This window comes from Leucoraja erinacea, chromosome 28, assembly GCF_028641065.1.
Source record: "Leucoraja erinacea ecotype New England chromosome 28, Leri_hhj_1, whole genome shotgun sequence".
Classification (NCBI taxonomy): domain Eukaryota; kingdom Metazoa; phylum Chordata; class Chondrichthyes; order Rajiformes; family Rajidae; genus Leucoraja; species Leucoraja erinaceus.
In genome coordinates this window covers 13,898,831-13,920,896 of record NC_073404.1, presented here as the reverse complement: position 1 = coordinate 13,920,896, position 22,066 = coordinate 13,898,831, and the positions used below count along the sequence as shown (strand labels likewise).

Here is a 22,066-nt window from a genome sequence, read left to right as displayed (position 1 = left end):
TGCGGGGCAGGTTTTTTACATAGAGAGTGGTGGATGTCTGGAACACACTACCAGGAGCGGTGGTGGAAGTACATAAGATAGTTGCCCTACAGAGGCTTTAGATAACCACGTGAATATGTAGAGTAAGAAGGGATGTGGATCATGTGCAAGCAGATGAAATTAGTTTATCTTGCCATCATGTTTGACATGGACATTGTGGGCCGAAGAGTTTGTTCCTATGCAGCACTGTTGTATGTTAGTACTTTAGTGTGTGAGCGCCCTCTTGGTGAAGTTGGATGTTAACTCTTCACTAATGCCGTCTCTGTGCAAGTTCCGGTTGAAGACACAATTCGCCTTGTCCTGCCCTTTTCTTCACATTGCCAACACATCTTCCCTCACTCTCTTTGTTCTCTTATTTTAGTTTTCACTTCCTCTCTGATGCTGATGTAATCAGCCATGGTCTTCGTTGGTATTTGCAGCCAACTACTTGGTTGTAAGCAGGTTATTGTTCTTTAATTGTCTGCTGCATCTCATTCATTATTGAGGGAAGTCTGGATTTGTTAGTTCCCTCAGATCCAGGTTCAGATTACCCGATTGTCAGATGCATCAGGGTGCAATAAAATTCCTTGTTCACACGAAGTTCACAGAGTAAACAGTATACACACAGTAATGAAAAATACACGTTTAATACAATGACAAGCGCAAAACAGCTGAACAGGTGCACTCTGAGGTAGTGCAAAAAAAAGGTACAATAACTGAATGAGGTAAAGAGCAGGAATACGTGGCATCACACCCAGGAACGGGGGGGGGGGGGGGGGGTGTAAAATAGATGTTTTGGGTGACTGATAACAGCGAGGAAGAAGCTGTGCTTCAGTCTGGATGCCAGAACTTTCAATCTGCTGTACCTACTTATCGAAGAGAGAAAAAGGAATGGCCAGAGCAGCAGGCACCTCGACAATACTTCTGTCCTTCCCGATGCAACGCACCACGAAGATGGACTGGATCGAAGTAAGTGACGAGCCTGTGATAGACTGGACTGTGTTCACCACTCACTGTAGGTTCAGGCAGTTAAGAGCAGAGCAGTTTCCATTACCAAATCGAGATGTTCCCGCAAGATTCATTTCTGTAGCGCATCTATAGAAGTTTGAGATATTCCTCGTGGACTTGTCAAATCTTCTCGAATGCCGAAGAAACGATCCCGAGTGGTCAAATAAATCTTGCGGGTCATCAGGAATGCCAAGAGGCAATTACGGACAAACCTGAGTCCTATTATAAGCACCTGAACACCTATCGACTGTGGAGCTGTAGGGGATTCAGCCCACACCACTCAACAAAGTAGTTGACACACCTCTGTATTCAGCTCCCCCCCCCCCCCCCCCCCCCCTCCCCCCCTGACTGCTGCAACCCACAATTGCAGCCCAACCGCAAATGTCAATCGTCCAATTCCCGCCACGGGTGCTGCCTGACCTGCAGAGTTCCTCCAGCAGAAAGTTATTTTTTTGCTCAGGACGCCTGAATGCTCTTGTTTCTCAATGACTCTGTGTGTAAGATCCCGCGTCTATGTGTGACTGACTCGGCGTGTGTGTGTTTAAGAAGGAACTGCAGATGCTGGAAAATCGAAGGTAGACAGAAATGCTGGATCAACTCAGCGGGTGCAGCAGCATCTATGGAGCGAAGGAAATAGGCAACATTCGATTTTCCAACATCTGCAGTTCCTTCTTAAACAAAATGTATTGGACTGTGTTTGTCTCTGACTGTGTCTATGCCTGACTCTGTGAGTCTCTGACAGTGAGTGTGACTGCCTCTCTATGTGTGTGACAGTGTGTGTGTGTGTGTGTCTATCTGACGCTGGGTGCCACTGACTGTGTGCGTGTGTCCCATTGTGTGTGTGGAGTCAGTTCTTGTCCCGGGACTGTTTATTGCCCTGAGCCCGGGAGGTGTGAATTTGTCTGGCGTCTCGGGGACGTCCCCCGGGCGGGGCGGGTGGGGGAGGTCCCGGCGGCCGCTTCAAAGCGGACTGGAGAGCGGGCAGACACTCGAACTGGAGCAATCCACCGGAGGGGCCGACTAGCAGTACCCGATGGACGATGGTGAGGTTGTCGTGCGAGGGTGGAGGGGGAAGGAATTGAGAAATGTGAGAGCAGGGGGCGAAGAAAGGGAAGGAGGGGTGTGAATGTGGTCGAGGGTGATGGGGAGAATAGGGGGCAGGGTGAGGAGGGGAGGGTGAGAGGAGGATGTGAAACCTTTGGCTGAGGGAGACTCAAAAGACGGCAGAGGCTGGAATCTAGAGGAACACACATTGATCCGCTCGCTGCAGGAGCCCGCGGTCAAGCAGCGTCTGTGGAGGCAGAGGGATATAGTCCATATTCCGGGTGGTGACCTGCAAGAGTATTGAGTGCGGAAAGAGAGATGGGAGTCGGGGGTGCGAGTCTAGGTCAGACATGGTCGAAGAGGAGTGATCAAGAGAAACGGTGGAAGGAGGGCGGGGGGCAGAGGGTGGGGGGAGGGCGTGGGAAGGATGATGGTGAGCTAGAGTTGTGCGAGAGGGTGCAGGGAGGTGTGGGTGGGATGTTGGTCTGAGTGGGGGGAATCTGTGGATGGTGGTGGGTCAGACCAGGGTGATAGATGATTCCGCCTGACTCCCCCTTCGCCCTCATCTCACTCCTCTAGACACCAGACCCCTATGTTTGCCCCGGGCGGTGGGCCTGGGATGCGGGAGTGGGGGGCAGCGCAAGAGGAAAAGAACCATCTTCAGCAAGTGGCAACTGGGAGAGTTGGAGGAGGCCTTCGTGGTGACTCCCTACCCGGGCATCAGCCTGAGGGAGAGGCTGGCCGAGATCACCGGAATTGCCGAGGCCAAGATCCAGGTGGGTTCCCGCTGTCCGAGGCTCTCCATCGGCTCTGAGTCCCGCGGAATGAGGGGGGTCCCAAGGGGACGTGACGGGGAGACGTGGTGATGTTTCTGCCGGCGAGAGAGTCTTGGAGAGGAGACAATCCCACGTTAAGGGGCAGTTACTTTAAACTGAGGCACTTCCTGCACCCGCGGCGAATCCATGGGATGTTTGGGGGGTATTCATTGAGGAATTAGGGACAAGGGGCAAGTGGGGAAGACAGGAGACGGGGCCTGGGGCAGACCAGTCGTGATAGCATTGAATGGTAGGGCAGGCATGAGGGATCAAGTGGCAAGAGTCAGGAGGGCGAGAAACATCCTGGACTTCATTCCCTGATTTGAATACAAGAGCAAATCTCTCATAACCTTCACAGTGTACAGTTCGATCTCCCTATCCAAGCAAAGGCCGTGATTGCCACAGAAGGAGTGCAGTGAAAGTGCAAGTGAGGAGGTCCTGGGATGGCGGACATGTCCCACTCTTCAAATAAACTTGCTGTTGTAAAGCGGGAGCGGGAGCGGCCAACTTGTACACGGCTTGATTCAACAAAAGCAATGTGATCATGGCTAAATTATCTCCTTTGCTGGTCGAGGAACTGAATGTTGGCTTAGCTGTGGGATCCGCTATCCACTACGTATTTCAAATGTTTTAATATATTATCGTACGAATAAACATTTTATCGTTCTTCTTAATTGCAATGTGACCCCTGGTTAAAATCAGATTGCATTTAGAGGTTTTCCATTCTCCTCCAGCTCAAGAGATGAGATGGAGACACAGCAAACTTGAGATGCTGGAATCTTGGCGATGGAGGAACTCAGCAGGTCAAGGAGCATCTTGGTTTTGGGGAATGGACAGGCGACGTTTCGGGTCAGGGTCCAGAAGTGTATTAATAATGCCCTTTTTCAGACTAAATGTTGAAACTGAAGATTCAGTCTGAAGAGTCCCGAGCTGAAACGTTCCCCGTCCATTCCTTCCGCAGATGCTCCCAGACCTGCTGAGCAATCTATGATCTTTGCTGCTGAGTTCCTCCAGCACTGTGTATTTCGCTCCAGATGCCAGTGTCTGTACTCTGATATCCACTTACTTCTCCTTTGTGGTTTTCCAGGTTTGGTTCCAGAACCGCCGGGCGCGATGCACTAGACAGGGCAGGATGGTGAAGAGGTGCCCGCGGGGATGGAGCCCCCCTGCATCCCGCTCAGCCCAGGCTCCGTCAAATAGCGGAGTGGGCAGAAGGTGTATGTACTGTACGGCCGGTTTCTGCAGCACCCCGGCAGCGGGGCATGGACCCCTAACGCAGTATCACCATGCTCCCCACTGCGTGCAGCAGGTCACCAGGGACAAGCCCTTGGCCTTTGGTTTCCCGGCTCGCACGGTTCCTGGAGAGAGAGACACACTCGGATCTGGGAGTAAAGGGGCCAGGATGACTCCCTGTATGAAGCACAGTGACCAGGTCGTGCCACATCTGGAACCACTGCCTGAGGACCAGGCCACACCTGAAGCACACACATCCCTCCGCCACACCTCATACCTCATCTACAACGCCGCCATCGTCACCAACGAGTAGCATTTCCACCTCAGTATTGGACCTGGATGGATCTTTTCCCTGGAGCAGCTCATACCAAAAGCAAACTCCTCTGTCAGCCTGGAGTCTCTTGTCCCTTCCAGAGATCACTGCACTCCTCCTCAAATGCCAGCCAGGAGCACCTGCCTTAACTGAAATCAGGTAGATACTGAAAAGCCCTCTTAACAGCAGAGTGGGTTGCAGAGTTGACAGTGTCTGAGAATGTTGTGACCGTGAGCCAATCTCACACCAACCATACTTGAGCTCTTTTTCCAACTGGTTCTCGGCAACTGTTGACCTAAGCTTGCCCATCTCCAGAGGTGATTGTGCTATAACTGTAACAAGGTGGGGAGCTTTGTTCTGCTGGAGCCAGCCTCTCCCATTACACCCTGTGGCTGTAGGTGAAGGGATGGGTATTGGGGAAAGGCTGGGGATTAGAGATGGGTGCAGCCATGAGACCAATGGGCATAGAGACTAATCTAGTGTGATGAGCGTCACTTTGTGGTACTTGGGTGATCAATGATGAGAGTGTGATCAACCTCTGCCTGATAGCAACAACATTTTGGTACATAAATTGGGGAGGGTGGCAGGGGTCTAATATTCTGCTTTGGGGAGTTACTACTTGTTTATGTGTTACAGAAAATGTTTAGGAAGGAACTGCAGATGCTGGTTTAAACCACAGATAGACACAAAAAGCTGGAGTAACTCAATGGGACAGGCAGCATCTCTGGAGACAAGGAATGGGTGACGTTTCGGGTCGAGACCCATCTTCAGACAGAAAAAAATGTTTTCCTTGGGTGGTGGAAATTCCATGCAGGTCTAACGAGAAGCAAGGGAGCAGGCTTGTGTCGCTAGTGCTCCTCCTGTATCTGCCCACCGCCCACAGTATGTGGTGGTTTCCTGCTCACTTATATGGACAGGGAGCGGATAGCCCAGTGGAATGGCCCATGTTCCGATGGCACAAGGAAGGCAGATGGGGGCAGTGTTGGGTGGCAGGAACATTTTTGGTAAAGCAAAAAGACAGAAACACATTTATAAAATGGATGCAATAGAAACAGCGCGGTTCCTTTAAGTAAAGAGAGCCTCTGTGTCACCATTCTGTTCCTGTGCAGTGTCCAGATGCAAAGTTTTCCCTCTCTATCGCTCTTCCCACCCCCACCCCCTGTAGTGACTAAACCTGTGCAGATTAAATGAAATAAAGATTGCCTAAGCTCTGGCTCCTGAACCTTTTGCTGCAAGACCTTCTGATCCTTTTACTAATCCAGACTGTAACACAATTGTATAGCAAAGGACAAGGCAATGATAACTTTTTTCATTATTTTATATCTAAAACCCTTCGATTTACAACAATCAGATTGTTCTATACTGATGAGCCTCTCAGATGATCTTTTAATTACAGGAGGATTTTTCTATATCTGAATATCATCGACTATTACTCTGCTTCAAAGCCTCATCGTCGTTCCAGTTACAAACCTGCTCCCCACCTGCCCTTTGAGTGGGATCCCTCAGAGACAGTGATCTCTAACAATCTCTTAATCCTGATTTCAATCTCAAATTAAATGCGAGGTAAACACAGAGTCCCACCCTTTGCTGAGTGACAATACCACATCCGCATTTTGGTTGGCAATCAGATTAATCCACACCCCCCATGTGGAATTAGTCTGCTGGTTACATGTTGTGCCGCACAGCGCACTGTCAGCCTGGACAAGGCACAATTCCATCAATTCCCTGTGCACTCTGCAGAGCAGAGATTCTGGTGAATTGGTTGGCAGATAATATTTACTCAAGGCAAGGACATTATTACTACATCTCTGGAAACTGCAGACCCGACAGCAGCATCAGTGCACCCACTGATTAGAAAGCTGCCTGTGGGACTGGGGTATTGTCAGCACATTGCCACAGGTTTCCTTGGGGAGAGGATACCGAGTCCCAGCAAAAGTGGATGTCAGTGAGCTTCAGGATCGGGTGATAGAGGGGCTGTCTACCTCACTGCCCTTCTATTTCCCCTCATTTGCCAGTATCTCCCCTTAACTTTTTGTATCTCTCTCTCATCAGTCTCTCTCTTTCTCTCCCCCTCCCCTCCCCTCTCCACATACTTCTCTAGGCTGCAACAGCTCACACCAATTACATTCAGATGCTGTCAATTAGCAATCAGTTCTGTGCTGTTCATTCCCTGGACATGAGAGAGAAAATAGAATAGAGGGGGCCATTTAAAAAAAAAAAGAAAATATTTATTTGCAATTGTTACAATATTCACATAATTGTTAATGTAAAACCCGCTGTGTGGACCTGTGAATGGCTACATTAGCCAGGCTCAGGAGCAGGTCAATGAGAGGTTCCCCAACCCACATACCCTCAACCTCCTCCACAGGCTGAAGTTCAACCAGAACTTGAGGAGCAGCATCGTCAAACATTCAAATTGGGGCTGCAACCTTACACTCAAGGGCAACACTCCAGGACGCAGCAACTGCAGGCAGCCTGGGAGTTAGTGAACCAGCTGAGAAACCTGTGTTACTGCTCAGTGCACACTTTCCAGCTCAGGTCCCTGATATGAAGGGGGGAAGACCCTTGTGTTGAGTGACCACCACTGGGGACTCGCCCTGCAATAGGTGAAGAAGCTGAGAGATAGTTCAAGAGCAATGCCTACAGAAAGACCATTGTGCTATGCTGTCGAGCTTTTTTAAGAGTTGATCAAAAACAATTGATCAAAGCTCCCAAGGAGATCCAATGGGCGAATGCAGCTGAGGGAATCAGCTCAGTCAGAACGGTCCCACTTGAGCCACTCCTCGATAGGTCTGCGGGGAGTTTGGGCCAAGAGCCTTGGTGGTGTTCAGATCCACCGGTGCTGAGCCTGCCTCACGGGCTGCCACTCTGACAGAGACCCCCCCCCCCCTCTGCGTGCAGGCTCCCTACTCCCTAATTACTAACCAGACTCCAATGAAGGACAGGCAACTCCCTCCGAGCTGAGAGCTGTGTTTTCCTTGCGTATGAAAAATCCACCCTGCTCTCCCTGCACTGGGACAGATCAAGGAACAGCTTTACTCAGTAATAACTTTAACGGCGTATTTTGTTTCCATGTAACCGTTGGCTTGCCCCTGCCACGGTGACTTGGTTCTAGAGTGCTCCTGGAGAGGGCAAGGGTGGTGAATGCTGGAATGTCTGGGACTTGTGTGCATTGCTATATTACGTTTTTTTTAGTAATGTTTGAAATCATGGTAAAGATATTTAAAAACTAAAAAATATATCAACAAAAAGAACACATGTACAAAGGAGTACAAAGGCCAGAAAAAGGATCAGATACAGTGAAGCTCCCTCTACACCATTCCATCACACACTCCCAGGATACAGGTTGCATCTGTTCAAGCAAATTCAATGAACTTCATTCCAAATGTTTAAGTGTGGTCATTATTAAAATGCAGGACTGACAGAGGTCAATGTTACATTGCTGGGTCCCATCAAATGCCAACATTGTTCAAGTGAAACAATTACAGGAACTCCATTCTCATGGAGAAGTGGACTGAGCGTTTTACTGCGCAGACGCAAGACTCCTCATACATGCATCTGTGGGAGTGTCAGGCAATGCGTTTTGCATGTCAATCACTCCACTCAACACAAGGCACAAGTTACAAAGTTTGACTGAGATTTATTTCGTTTTTAATAAAGTCTTTGGACTGAAATATTCAATTCCAAATATTCAAGTTGACAGGGAAGCCTTATCTGGTGTCCACTCTAACTCCAGGGCCAGATCTTAGCATGAGACCAATCTAACCAGGAAGTGGGACAACTCTTTTTGCAGGGCCCATTTCATGCAAGGTGTTCCCTCTCAGGGGAGTGGCATTCTCACATTCGACTCTGCATACAAATGTATGGTGGACACTGCTTAGCTCTGAGATCACTTGCTCCCAATGAAGCAATGTCTCCATTTTCAAAGTCCATACACCCTCCAGCCCCCTCTGGCCCTGCAGCCTTCACTAATTCCATCCTTCAATGTTCTGTTGCCAAGGCCCTAAACTCTGGGATTTCCTTCCTAAACCTCTCAGTTTCTATCCCTCTTCCCCCTTCAAGATGTTTCTCTTACCAAGCTTTTGGTCATCCTCCCTATGTCAGCTTACATTTGCTCCTGTGAATAACCTTTGAATGTTTAGCTGTGTGTAAAGTGCGATGTGTAAAGTTATTGCTTCAGCTGGAACCTGTCAACCACCAGTGTGTACTTCAGGCTGAGGTTCCCAAGGCCAGTAACTCTGCATCACCCTTCTCAGGGTGCAGTGAATGGAGTTGTTCACACTGGGAGACACCTTCCTCTCACGAAGCCAGCTTCCCAACCAAGCACGAGATGTTCTTTAACATAAGTGGACACATACGCAACAGCAAACTCAGTTACAGGTATACAATCTCAGTCAGAATCACCACACTCCATCACACACGGGTTGCTTCGCAAGAATGAAACACTGTGACTAACTCAAGGTATCTATAGACAATAGGTCTTTGGGTGCGCTGAGAGAGGGCAGGAAGATTTGGCGACTCTAGTTTCTCCTGGGTTCCTGATCATTGCTTCTCCAGGAAAGATACAAAGAGGAGATAATTACCAGCACCCCACTTGCCTCCCCCTTACGCCAACAGATTGCGCACTCCCTTCACAGATATACCCGCGCTTTCCCATCAGTCAGTCAAAAAGACTTTGAAGTGAAATCATAATAAGCCTCTTTCCACAGATGCTGACTGACCTGCTGAGTATCTCCTGCATTCTCTGGTTTTGTTTCAGATCTGAGCAGTGCTTTGGGGCATTTTGTCATGATTGTGGCACTAGTTATGTAATCAACAGATAGAGGGTTATACACATTGTGAAATTAAATTCAGCTGAAGGATATTGAGAACAAAGCAAGCCGATTGTCAGAAGACACAACTTGCTCATCAATGTTCTTTGTGGGAGAGTGGTTCATACCTGGACTGGACAGGCACACATCAACTTAATTATTCCTTACATACTCATAAAGTAACACATGAACAACAAATAAACCTTGGTCACAGCACAAGAACATGTACAGATAATGTACAACAAAGGTGTTTGCAGAGTCAATATTTGTAGGTAGAGAGCTTCCAGCATTCCCGCAGGGTGAGAGCCGCACAAAGCAGATTCCAGCCAGACCTTGTGGTGAAACATGTAGCTGGTCCGACGAGACCATAGCCGGGGGATCCGTGCCCGCTACATCTCCCCCAGTTCTCCTTCCATGGTGCGCACGAGCACGTACAGCTCAGCCAACCCCACCACTGAGGCAACAATGAGTCCACTGAGAACACACTGCAGCAGAAGGAAAGGCAGAGGCAATGTCAGAGAACAAGGTCTGCCATAGGCTTGTGCAATCACATCATCCATTCTTGTGTATTCATTCCTGCCAGACATCCAGAGCAGACCAGCGTACTCCAGCGTTCTCCAGCGCAGGGAGACTGAAGGAAGCCAACAGCATGTCGCCCAGGGCCACTACAGATGTTCATTGTTCAGTCTGACCCCTGACCACATGCCAGAAACCACATCTCACAGGAGTACAGGCCCCACATTCCATTCACTCCAATAATGAAGTGTTGGCCCATATACACTGGCCAAGTTCCTCATTAACATTACCCCAGCTGACAAACATCCCCCATCAAATCCCAAACCCCGGCATCGGACCTTCCCAAGCCCAAACACTCCCTCACAAATCCCTCTTCATCAAAGCTCTCCCTCCCATCTCTATTCTTCATCAATCCATAGCTCCTGAAAGTGGCAACGCAAGTACATGAGTGGTAAAGAAGGCATATGGTATGCTTGCCTTCATTGGTCAGGGCATTGAGTATAAGGGTCATGTTGTGGCTTTGTAACACTTTGCTTAGGCAGCAATTGAAGTACTGTGTGTAGTTCTGGTCACAGCAATGATGTGGAGGTTTTGAACGTGGTGCAGAAGAGGTTTACCAGAATGCTGCCTGGATTAGAGGGTATTACATATAAAGAGAGGTTGAACAAACTTGAATTTCCCTGGAACATCAGAGGTTGAGGAGAGGCCTGATAGAAGTAGATAAAATTCTGAAAGGCATAGATAGGGTGGACAGTCAGACGCATTTTCCAGAGTGGAAACGTCAGACACCAGAAGTCGTGGCTTTAAGGTGAGAAGGGGCAAAGTTTAAAGGAGATGTGCAAGGTGTGTTTTGTTTTACAAAGTGGGTTGTGGGTTCCTGGAACTTGCTGCAGGAGTGATGGTGGAGACAAATACTATGGTGGCATTTAAGAGGCTTTTAAATGGGCACATGGATATGCAGGGTATGTGGGATATTGGTAATGTGCAGGCAGAGATTGGTTTTACTTGGCATCATGTTTGGCACAAACATTGTTGTCTGAAGGGGCCTGTTACCATGCTGTATTGATCTATGTTCTGTTAAACACCTCCCATCAATTATCTTCGTCCCATGCGATACCCACACTCACCGCAGCCGGCTCCGTGAACAAGTACTGACTACCGAGGTAGGCGCAGGCAAACGCTGCCACCACCGTCACCATGAAGTTAAAGATGGTTACCACCACGGCCTTAGCGGATCGCACTGCAACACCGACAGAAAGAGGTAGACATCAGCAAGGGTTAAAAGCCGATCTGACACAGGAGATTGACAGTGCTGGTCGCAGCTAGGCAACCAAAATCCCAGAACCAGAGGAAACTGCTCTGTGTTCTGGAAATAGGAGCAGCATTTCTAAAGCGATGCTGATGCAAAACGAAGAGCAGAAGTTAATTTAGACCAGCCTTGCCCACTGGATGCAGCAACCAGGAGCTCTCCTGATCACCCACAGACACTGTGGTTACCACATCCCTGCTGTGAGGCGCAGAGACTTTGCTTTAACATTGTGTTTCAGGTTTTCTACATCAAGGAGATGGAACCTTCCAGGTTCATACCAGAACACTTGGAGATTGGGAAAAACACAGGCGAGTTGCAGAGTGATGTACCAGAATCCTCATGTGGGTGTGTTCCTAGCTAACAGTCCATATGGAAACATCTCAATCATCTATCTACTGTGCCCCATTGGGATGCTCTATATTTCCATCAGATCACCTCTCATCCTCTGAACTCTAAAGAATATATACCTTACCTGTTTAATGGAGACACAAGAGACTGCAGATGCTGGAACCTTGAGCAAAAGTGTGAGAGGAACTCAGTGGGTAACATCTTTGGAGAGAATGGCCAGATGACATTTTGGGTTGGAACCCTTCTTCAGACGTGCTTCGCCTGACTTGACAGGATGTTCCATCCGGAGTTCCTGGGCGAGGTGGAGATGACGAGGTGGTCATGAAGGTAGACAAAATGCCGGAGAAACTCAGCGGGTGAGGCAGCATCTATGGAGCGAAGGAATAGGTGACATTTCGGGTCGAGCAGCGTCTAAATAAGGGTCTCAACCTGAAACGTCACCTATTTCTTCTCTCCATAGATGCTGCCTCACCCGCTGAGTTTCTCCGGCATTTTTGTCTACCGTTGATTTTTCCAGCATCTGCAGTTCTTTCATAAACAGATGGTTATGCAGGCTCCCCTTCCACTACCCCAACCTCAATAATACCTGCTGCAGTCTCAACATTATTTTTTAACACTTCCCAGCTGAACAGAATCTCTCAGATGACAAAGTCACTCTGAGACTTTGGTACACAAATGCCAGATTGTTGCCAGAGTGACCAACTCATTCTACAGTGGAATCAACTAAAACTGCAGAGACCAGAATCTGAATCAAAACCAACTGCTGGAAGAACTCAGCCAGAACGCAGGTCCTGTGGAAAGAGGTTCTCAGGAAGGCTCCCTGGCCAGAAATGTTAAATAAATATTTTTTCCACAAGTGACTGCCTGACTGGCTGAAATCCTCCATCATTTCCCTAGTCATTTAATTCTACATTCGGTCCTGCTCGTCTTGAACTTCATTTTGAATAGATATGATTTGAAACAAATCCAATGGAAAATCTTCAGCCACTCACCTTGCTTTCCCACATCTCCAATTGTGCCGTATCGGTTTATCTGCTAGGAACAAAAGATAAAGGGAAGTTAGCACCAAGCTGTGGCTTTATCCCCAGCCAGGCTGTCCTGCTCCTGGACACAGGGCTACACCAATATAGAGCAAGCACGCCAGAACCCCTGGAGAAGATCACACCACCTGGCAGTTGACATTTTTGGTGATCCGTCTGTACTCTTCATTTGCCATCTTTGCTTTGATCTTGTCCAATCTGGCCACCAGCTGCGGGTTCTGAAAGGGACAGGGACGTGACATGAGAAGGTCATTAACATTTCATAACTGATAACCAGTAACAGATTTACCAGATTAAGTCTGATCTCCTGTCCTCAGCACACACACTCACAAGGATCAGAGATGGTGACCCACCACAGACACCAACGGAGATATTTGCACTTTTGACTTCCTAAAATACATCGCCTCATTGGTAGAGCTGCCGCTTCACAGTTCCAGTAACACAGGCTCAATCCGTGCACTGTCTTGCACATTTTCCCTGTGACTGTGTGGCTTTCCCCCTTGTGATCTGATTTCCTCCCACATCCCAACTACTGCTGTAATTTACTCCCTAATGTAGATATGTGACAATAGAATCAATGATTTGATGGGCACAGGAGATAGACTAAGTTGCAGGAGTGCTGGAACTGGTATTGACTCAATGAGCATTCTGAATCCTAATGAGTAAGAAAGGAAGTATAAATTCTTGCTGGGTTTGATGGGCAGATACAGGGATGCCTTTTCTCCTGGCCAGCGTGCCTGGAACCAGCCAGTACAGTCTCGAAATAAGGAATCAGACATTCAGGGCGGAGTTAAGTAATTTACGTTCCCAGAACATACCAAATCTTTGAAACTCTCTGCACAGGAGGGCAGTGGCTCAGTCACTGACTATATTCACGGAAAGATCCCGAACGTTTGGATATTAATGGAATCGAGGGATTATGGGTGGGGGAAGTAGTATTGGGGTTAAAAGATCAGCCAGAATGAATGGTGGTGCACCCAGTGAGAACCAGTGTCCTGTATCAAGTGGAGACCAGTGTCCTGTGGAGACCAGTGTCTGGTGGAGATCACTTTCCAATGGAGATCAGTGCCCAGCAGAGTCCAATGTCCAGGAGAAACCAGTGTCTAGGAGAAACCAGAAACCAGCAGAGTCCAGTGCAGAGCCAGTGCCAGATTAAGGGCAGTATTCCATACCACCCCCCACCTCAGTCACCTCCTCCCATCTTCTATACTGACCCTCTCAGGCAGCTTCACTTCTGGTGTAAATATTTCTGCACCCTCCAGAAGTTCGTGAAGATACACAGGGAACCCTGCAAACAAAGAACATCGAACTACAGTAAGTAAAATCACACAAACCATCACATCTCAGCCAAGATTATACAGGGGCCCAGAACGACAGGTGAGGGCCCCACTCAATTGACTCGCTACCCATCTTTAAATGGTTATCAGGTCACTTAATTTATTCCAGCTTTACTAAGCCAGCACTCCAGGTGGGAGAACGACAGGAGGAGCTCCTCTATTTCACACCTGTAGGAGTGACATCTCATCCACGACGGAAGGGGCAGCTTGGTAGGGAGGGGGACAGTCAAGAGGGGACAGGGGGCAGCTGAGGCGGAATGGATGATGCTGGGGAGGGGAAGGAAGGGGAGCCTGCACCCTGTTAACAGCACACATGAGCTGCTTCTGCTTGGCAGGATGTAAAGAATGATTCAATTATACTTTATTGTCAAATAGATACATTTGAAAGTACAGTGAAATGCTTTGTTTTTGCATGTAGCAGACCTCACCTAGACAATACACAAGCCTCGCCATGGTTTGGGGCCACAAAGTTACATAAGTTCACCGAACAGTCTACTGCCTGCAGAATTATAATCATAGAGTGATAGATTTCTGCAGCACAGAAACAGGGCCTTCAGCCCAACTAGTCATGGTGACCAAGACATCTTCCTGGGGTAGTCCTATTTGTCTGCGTTTGGCCCATATTTCTCTCATCATTTCCTGCCGGTGTATCTATCCATATATAATTTAAATGTTGTATTTGTACCCACCTTTACCACATATCCACTACCCACTGTGTGAAAAAGTTGACAGTTAGGTCCCTTTTAAATGGCTGAACAAAAATCAAAATGCTGGAAGAATTCTGTGGGCCAGGCAGCATGTAAGGAAGAAATGAATAAACAATGTTTAAAGTTGGGACCTTCTTCAGAATGGCAGCCTCTTGTGCTGTACAGTTCTGTGTTTTCACTTGTCCAAGTTAAATTCCATCTGCTATTCTTTGTCCCACTTTTCCAGTTGATTTCAGGGGGTCAGCAGCATCTTTGGAGAACATGCATTGGTGAAGTTTCGGGTCAGGTCCAAATCCCGACCCAAATCGTCATTGTGTTCTCCAGAGATGCTGCCTGACCAGCTGACTCACTCCACCACATTGTGTCCTTTTATTTAAACCAACATCTGCAATTCCTTGTATCTCTATCCTCTTACGTGAATATTTTTCAAAACATCTCTATTTTCCTCCCATGATTTCCATAGCTTCCATAACCTGTGTAGGAAATAACTGCAGATGCTGGTTTAAATCGAAGGTAGACATAAAATGGTGGAGTATCTCAGTGGGACAGGCAGCATCTCTGGAGAGACGTTTCTGGTCGAGACTGTCTGATGAACGGTCTTGACCCGAAACGTGACCCATTCCTTCTCTCCAGAGATGTTCCCAGTCCCACTGAGTTATTCCAGCATTTTGTGCCTAGCTTCCATAACCTCCTCCACAATAAATACAAATTAGAAATATTCATTTAAGACATTGTCCACCTCCTGTGGCTCCACACATAGACAACTGCACTGATCCTTAAGGGGACATATGCTTTCTCTAGTTACCCTGTTGCTTTTAATATAGATAAATGACGCAAGGGTTTTTTGTGGTTGTTAAATCCTACGTCCCAGCATAAATTCATAAAGAATAATGAGATTAAAAACCAGCCATTTTTGTCTGATTTACTCACCTTTTGTTTCCAAGAATATGTGGAGTTTTCTCAGGAGGGTGAAAGGAATCGTGGGGGTGGGTTTCGTTCCTGTGAAGCAGGATTTGAGTTCAGCATGCAGATCCATGGGCAAAGAATGATCATCTTTGAGTACAAGGTCAAGCTGTTGTAGGAAGCCATCACTCACTCGTAGGGAATGTGCCATCGGTGAACTGTTAGAAACCCCAAATGGAGCAGCAGGGCTCCAAAGTAGCAGTCTGGGGGAGGGGGGGTCACAACAAACATATTACCACCAAACAAAACAGATAGTCGGACCAGTATAAAAACAGAAGATTTTAAATAAAATTCCTACCTATAATCTCCCTAGAATCTATAATTGCCAAGAGTCCTTGAGTTAAAGAAATCAATATACAATTAATTTCAAAGGTTCAAAGGTATTTTATTGTCACGTGTGCCAATTAAGGTCCAGTGAAACTCGATTTACTATACAGTCATACTCGAAAAAGCAACAAGACACACAACTACATAAAAGTTAATATAAACATCCACTGCAGCGGATTCCCCACATTCCTCACTGTGATAGAAGGTAATAAAGTCTAATCTTCTTCACTCTTTATTCTTTAATCTGCTTTTACAGGAAGAATAGGTAAATTTCTAATACACATGGCATTAAACAGCATGAAGTGAAAGTATGTTTAGAATACATAACACAATAACAATGTTATTGTACTGGCAATCCAGAGGCTCCACTGTGACAATTGGAAAGTTATTCAATTTATTTAATACATCTGAACTAACAAGTCAACAACAGTAACATTAATCATGAAACTCATGGGTTCACTTGTTCTATAAGGGAAGGAATTCCACCATCCCTTATCAATCTGGCCTGATCTTTTAATTCATTTTTAGTATATGAGCTCATAGAAACATAGAAAATAGGTGCAGGAGGAGGCCATTCGGCTCTTCAAGCCAGCACCGCCATTCATTGTGATCATGGCTGATTGTCCCCTATCAATAACCCACTCCTGCCTTCTCCCCATATCCCTTGACTCCACTAGCCCCTAGGCAGGGAATTCCACAAATTCACAACTCTCTGGGTGAAAAAGTTTTTCTCACCTCAGTCTTAAATGGCCTCCCCTTTATTCTAAGAATGTGGGCCCTGGTTCTGGACTTGCCACACATTGAAAACATTTTTCCTGCATCTAGCTTGTCCAGTCCTTTTATAATTTTATATGTTTCTATAAGATGTTCCCCTCATCCTTCTAAACTCCAGTGAATACAAGCCTAGTCTTTTCAATCTTTCCTCATATGACAGTCCCGCCATCCCAGGGGTCACTCTCGTGAACCTACGCTGCACGGCCTCAATCACAAGGATGTCGATCCTCAAATTAAGAGATCAAAACTGTACACAATACTCCAGATGTGGTCTCACCAGAGCCCTATAAAACTGCAGAAGAACCTCTTTACTCCTATACTGAAATCCTCTTGTTATGAAGGCCAACATTCCATTAGCTTTCTTCACTGCCTGCTGTACCTGTACGACAACTTTCAATGACCGCTGTACAAGGATGCCCAGGTCTCGCTGCACCTCCCCCTTACCTAACCTAACCCCGTTTGAGATAATAGTCTGTCCCTTTGTTTTTGCCACCAAAGTGGATAACCTCACATTTATCTATGTTATACTGCATCTGCCATTCATCTGCCCACTCACTCAACCTGTCCAGGTCACCCTGCAACCTCCTAACATCCTCTTCACAGTTTACACTGCCACCCAGCTTTGTGTCATCCGCAAACGTGTTAATATTACTCCTAGTTCCCTCTTCCAAATCATTAATATATATGGTAAACAGTTGCGGCCCCAACACCGAGCCTTGCGGCACTCCACTCGCCACTGCCTGACATTCTGAAAAGGACCCGTTCACTCCTACTCTTTGCTTCCTGTCTGCCAACCAATTTACTATCCACGTCAACACCTTACCCCCAATTCCATGTGCTCTAATTTTAGTCACCAGTCTTCCGTGCGGGACCTTATCAAAGGCTTTCTGAAAGTCTAGATACTAGCAAGTCTGGATACTAGCAAGTCTCGATACTAGCTCACAAGCAAGCAAGGCCAGCATATAGTAGAGATATGAGGGACTGATAGGGTGGTAGGAGCAATACAAGGATGGTTGGGGGAAATAGAAAATAGTACATTTTACATAAACATCCATAGTAGGTGAGTCATGGGGGCTTGAGTAGTGATGCTTAAACAATTATGACAGGCAGTAAGGGACAGGAAGGGGTGTGGGGTTCACAAGTTATAGGAGTAGAATTAGGCAATTCGGCCCTTTGAGTCTACTCCGCCATTCAATCATGGCTGATCTCTACCTCCTAATCCCATTTTCCTGCCTTCTCTCCATAACCTTTGCCACCCGTTTTAATCAAGAATCTGCCTTAAAAATATCCATGGCTTGGCCTTGACTGCCCTCTGTGGCAATGAGTTCCACAGATTAACTACCCTCTGACTTAAGAAGTTCCTCACCTCCTTTCTAAAAGAGCGCCCTTTAATGCTGAGGCTATGACCTCTGCTCCCCGTTGGATTGCAACCTTGTCGTGGTCGGGGAGCTTGTGTGTCGAAGTGACCCCTAGAGCTAAGCCAGCGGGAGATTTGCCTCCTGTTAGGGTCTCCCATACTGGACAGGTCAAAGGGTAGAGGCGAGACGAAGAGCGATCCACTGGTCCTCCAGGTTGGAGGTTGAGCATAGGGCTAACAACCCTGTCTTGTAAAACAAATATGTTGCAGAAACAGCAACTGAAGGAATCAACACTACTGGGCGTGATGGACTTCCAGGGCTATCGACAGATGCTAGGATGAATGTCAATGGTGAAAGCCGAATTGAAGCCACTGGCAGGAAGGTGGAAATTCTAAATGCCAAACATAAGACTAGGCATCATGAGAAGGCGCTGGAACTGGATTGGCCATATACTGAGAAGAGAACCAGACAGCATCCTAAGAATAGCCCTGCACTGGACACCGGTAGGGAAAAGGGAAAGAGGGAGACCCAAAACTACCTGGCGTCGAACTGTAGAGGAGGAAATGAAAACAATGAACCTGACCTGGGGTAGTGTCCAGAAGCTAGCCCAGAACAGACAGGAGTGGAGGACCTTTGTTGCTGCCCTACATGCCAGAAGGCATAATAGGCAGTAAGTAAGTAAGTACTATGACCTCTGGTCCTAGTCTCTCCCACCAGAGGAAACATCTTTTCCACATCCACTTCAATGAGGTCCCCCCTCAACTTACTAAACTCCAGCAAGTTCAGGCCAGTGCTGTCAAGCACTCATTATATGCTAACCCGCTCAATCCTGGAATCATTCTTATAAACCTCCTCTGGGCCCCAATTTGTTCACTATACTACAAATGCGACCTGACCAGCATCTTATAGAGCCTCAGCATTACATCTCCGGTAAAGGGGGCAGAGTGAAGAATGAGAGGAGCAGTGATGGATTGGCAGTAGGGTGGGTTGGGAGTCAGGCTGACACTGAGGCATGAGAGGTGTGGAGGATTGGTTTGTAGAAGAGGGCTGTGAAGGAGGGCATGAACTGTATTGTTAGGACAGGAAGTGAGGGATGATAGAGGCAGGTGGGGGCAGAAACAGTGGGGTTAGGAGGGACAGTGGCAAGTTGCAATTGTTGGTTGTCAACAGACAGTGGGGAACAGTTGCTGGGGGGGGTAAGAGGGCAATGGGAAAAGGTAATGAGGGAGTGAAAAGGGCAGGGAGAGGAAGCTGGGCACTGGCAGATATCAGGCATGAAGACGACAAATTGGGTTGCAAGAACTACTACAAATATGTAAATGGAAAAAGACTGGCAAGGGTGAATGTGGTCCCCATTAGGGACAGATGAGTAAATAAAGAACTGTAGAGGAATTATAGAAATACTTTGTCAAGTGAAGTCAGAGTTTATCATCATGTGTCCCAGATAGGACAATTAAATTCTTGCTATCATTGTCCTATCTGGGAAACATGACAATAAAATCCTTTTTTCAGTAAACATAGGAAATACCACGACTAACCACTGGGCGGCGCCAGCAATGGCTGCCTTGCCAACAGTCTGTCTGTCCTTTCCTTCTTTGTGTTCTAATAGTATGTGTTAAACGTATGTTTTTAGTGTTCTTCAGCTTGTTTTATGTGGGGGTGGGGGTGGGGTAGGTGGAAGGGAAGGGAGGGAAGGAAAGGGGATGGGGGGGGGGGGGGGGAAATGTGGGAAACATTTTCTAATCTCTTACCTCGATGGAGATGCGGTTATTTCCCGTATCATATCTCTGTCCGCACTGCGGCCTAACATCGAGAAGTTGGCGGCCTTTGCTGGAGACCGATTTCGAGAGCTCCACTGCGGGTGCCTACGGGACTTTAAGATCGCGGAGCCCGCAATCCCTTTGTTAAAGCCCGCCAGGGATCGACCTCGGAGCTCCAACCGTGGGTGCCTGCAGACTTTAACATCATGGAGCCCGAGGTCTCCGGTGAGAGACCAACTTCGGGAACTCCAAGCCCCGTGAGTTTCGATCACCCCGACGCGGGAGCTTTGATCGCAGCGACAATGGTTCGACTGACAATAGACAATAGGTGCAGGAGTAGGCCATTCGGCCATTTTGCCCAGATTATAGAGGAGCTCCTCTATAATCTTTGATTTTGCCCTTCGAACCAGCACCGCCATTCACTGTGATCATGGCTGATCATCCACATTCTGTACCCCATTTCCTGCCTTCTCACCATACCATATCTCCTGACTCCACTACCTTTAAGAGCTCTATCTAACTCTCTCTTGAAAACATCCAGAGAATTGGCCTCCACTGCCTTCTGAGGCAGAGAATTCCACAGATTCACAACTCTCTGGGTGAAAAAGTTTTTCCTCATCTCCATTCTAAATGGCCTATCCCTTATTCTTAAACTGTGGTCCCTGGTTCTGGACTCCCCCAACATCAAGAACATGTTCCTGCCTCTAGCGTGTCCAATCCCTTAATAATCGTATATGCTTCAATAAGATATCCTCTCATCCTTCTAAATTCCAGAGTATACAAGCCCAGCCACTCCATTCTATCAACATATGACTGCCCCGACTGCGGGAGAATAGAGGAAAAACCTGGTCTGTTTTGCCTACCATCACATTGAGGAATGTGGGGAATCCCCTGTGGTGGATGTTTATGTTAACTTTTATGTAGTTTTGTGTCTTGTTGCTTTTTTTTCTATGGCTGTTTGATAATTCTCATATCACTGTACTAATAAAAGACCTTTGAAACCTTTGAATACTCAACAAATCAGGCAACATCTGTGGAGAGGGAGGAAATCTGTAAAACATTCACATCAAGGCCGTCCGCTGCACCATGACATGATCGCACTCCCACCGTCTATCATGCACCACTCATCGTCCCAGACAGCAGGACTTTGACTTCAGGCCCGGCGGATCTCAAGGCCCGGCACGGAATTTGTAAAATCCCACTGGCAGATTCGCCGCCCTCGGTCCGATTTCAACGTTAAATCTCACCTGCGCGAATGGAAACGGCCACGACCTGAGGTAATTCCGCAACGAGCTCTGACCTTGCTCTTACTTCAGACTCAGGCTTCAAGCCTCGCAAGGCCCGTCGGCATGACAACCTGCGCCATCTTGGTTGTGGGCAGCGCGGGTACGGCCTGGCGTTGGGGTAACTGGGAGCCGGTTCCGGCCTGGTCTCGCCGCGCAGCACGGCGCACAGGCCCCGCCCCGCACTGTCATGGCGGCTCCGGCCCTAGGATTTTGCGTTTCGGCCTTGGCCAGGCATTCCGTCGCCGCACTTCGGGTTATCGCCGTGTGCCGCGCCTGCAGCATCGGCCAGCGCCATCAGCAAGTCCGGCTCCTATCATCCAGGTAAGGCCCCGGTTCGGCGTTAGCGCTGCCGTAAGCCTCGGGCTCGGCCAGAGAGAAGTCCGATAACAGGCTGTACAAGTGCGGAATATTTTTTGCTGGAATTACTCGTGTCTCACTGCTCAGCCAATGTCCGCTCTCTTCCCCTCGCCTCCCCACCCCGGCTACCGTCCCGACTCGGTGACCCCCCACCCCGGGCACGGTCCCGGCCCCGGCCCGGTGTCTCCCACAGCGAGCACGGTTCAGGCCCAGTGCCCCACACTCCAGGCATGCTTCTGGCTCGATGTCCCCCGCCCTGGGCACAATCCCGGCCCGGTGCCCCCCCCCCACCCCCCACCCCCCACTAAACATGGCCTTAGCCTAGCGCCCCCTCCCACCCTGAGTTACCTCCTCAATCCCCATCACTCCTTCAGTCCTAGCTCACTCCCCATGCTTCTGTAAAACTGATCACCACCATGAAACCTACTACCTGCCCTCTCGACACTGTCCCCTCTGCGTCCTAAAGGACGTCATTACAACAGCTGGTCCCAGCATCCTCGCCATCTTCAACAGCTCTCTGGCCACTGACATTGTACCTACCTGCTTCAAGCATGCGGTTGTCCAACCACTCCTGAAAAAACCTAACCTCGACCCCACCTTGCCAAGCAACTACAGACCCATTTCTAAACTGCCTTTCCTCTCAAAAGCCTTTGAAAAGGTAATTTTAAGTCAACTTATACCTTACCTTCACCAAAACACTATCTTGGAAACTTTCCAATCAGATTTCAGGGCTCACCATAGC

The 22,066-nt window shown here is 48.0% G+C and overlaps 3 protein-coding genes across 5 annotated transcripts in view; 2 read left to right on the top strand and 1 right to left on the bottom strand.

Moving 5' to 3' along the window:
* The first annotated feature begins 972 nt into the window (after positions 1 to 972).
* On the top strand, positions 973 to 4,431 carry LOC129710458 (homeobox protein SEBOX-like). The gene is made up of 3 exons (XM_055657414.1): positions 973 to 1,033; positions 2,650 to 2,846; positions 3,973 to 4,431. The coding sequence occupies exons 1-3, from the start codon at positions 973 to 975 to the stop codon at positions 4,429 to 4,431; spliced, it is 717 nt and encodes a 238-aa protein (XP_055513389.1).
* A 3,615-nt stretch (positions 4,432 to 8,046) lies between these two features.
* Positions 8,047 to 21,128, bottom strand: tmem199 (transmembrane protein 199). 3 transcript variants are annotated; one of them, XM_055657785.1, is made up of 7 exons: positions 20,929 to 21,128; positions 15,430 to 15,665; positions 13,670 to 13,743; positions 12,584 to 12,673; positions 12,408 to 12,450; positions 10,886 to 10,998; positions 8,047 to 9,727 (listed from the first exon to the last, which is right to left on the bottom strand). In XM_055657785.1, the coding sequence occupies exons 2-7, from the start codon at positions 15,611 to 15,613 to the stop codon at positions 9,632 to 9,634; spliced, it is 600 nt and encodes a 199-aa protein (XP_055513760.1). In that variant the 5' UTR covers positions 15,614 to 15,665; positions 20,929 to 21,128; the 3' UTR covers positions 8,047 to 9,631. The 3 variants fall into 3 exon arrangements, with proteins under 3 accessions (XP_055513760.1, XP_055513759.1, XP_055513758.1); XM_055657784.1 differs by lacking the exon at positions 20,929 to 21,128 and adding an exon at positions 19,673 to 20,048 and having other exon boundaries at positions 12,408 to 12,447; XM_055657783.1 differs by lacking the exon at positions 20,929 to 21,128 and adding an exon at positions 19,673 to 20,036.
* The window catches only part of poldip2 (polymerase (DNA-directed), delta interacting protein 2), a 30,204-nt gene continuing 29,227 nt past the window's right edge, over positions 21,090 to 22,066 (top strand). The window contains exon 1 of the mRNA XM_055657782.1: positions 21,090 to 21,288. Coding sequence (XP_055513757.1) covers positions 21,155 to 21,288 — 134 coding nt within the window. The 5' untranslated portion in view covers positions 21,090 to 21,154. The remainder of the gene's footprint in view (positions 21,289 to 22,066) is intronic.

Excerpts from the sequence above, each read along its gene's own strand:
- LOC129710458 (XM_055657414.1), top strand. The coding sequence starts at position 973 with ATGGACTGGATCGAAGTAAGTGACGAGCCTGTGATAGACTGGACTGTG. Across the intron at positions 1,034-2,649 it reads GACTGTGTTCACCACTCACT|ACACCAGACCCCTATGTTTG; the intron begins GTAGGTTCAGGC and ends TCACTCCTCTAG. Across the intron at positions 2,847-3,972 it reads TTGCCGAGGCCAAGATCCAG|GTTTGGTTCCAGAACCGCCG; the intron begins GTGGGTTCCCGC and ends GTGGTTTTCCAG.
- tmem199 (XM_055657783.1), bottom strand. The coding sequence starts at position 20,034 with ATGGCCGAATGGCCTACTCCTGCACCTATTGTCTATTGTCAGTCGAAC. Across the intron at positions 13,744-15,429 it reads CATATTCTTGGAAACAAAAG|GGTTCCCTGTGTATCTTCAC; the intron begins GTGAGTAAATCA and ends CTTTGTTTGCAG. Across the intron at positions 9,728-10,885 it reads TGTTCACGGAGCCGGCTGCG|TGTGTTCTCAGTGGACTCAT; the intron begins GTGAGTGTGGGT and ends CTTCTGCTGCAG.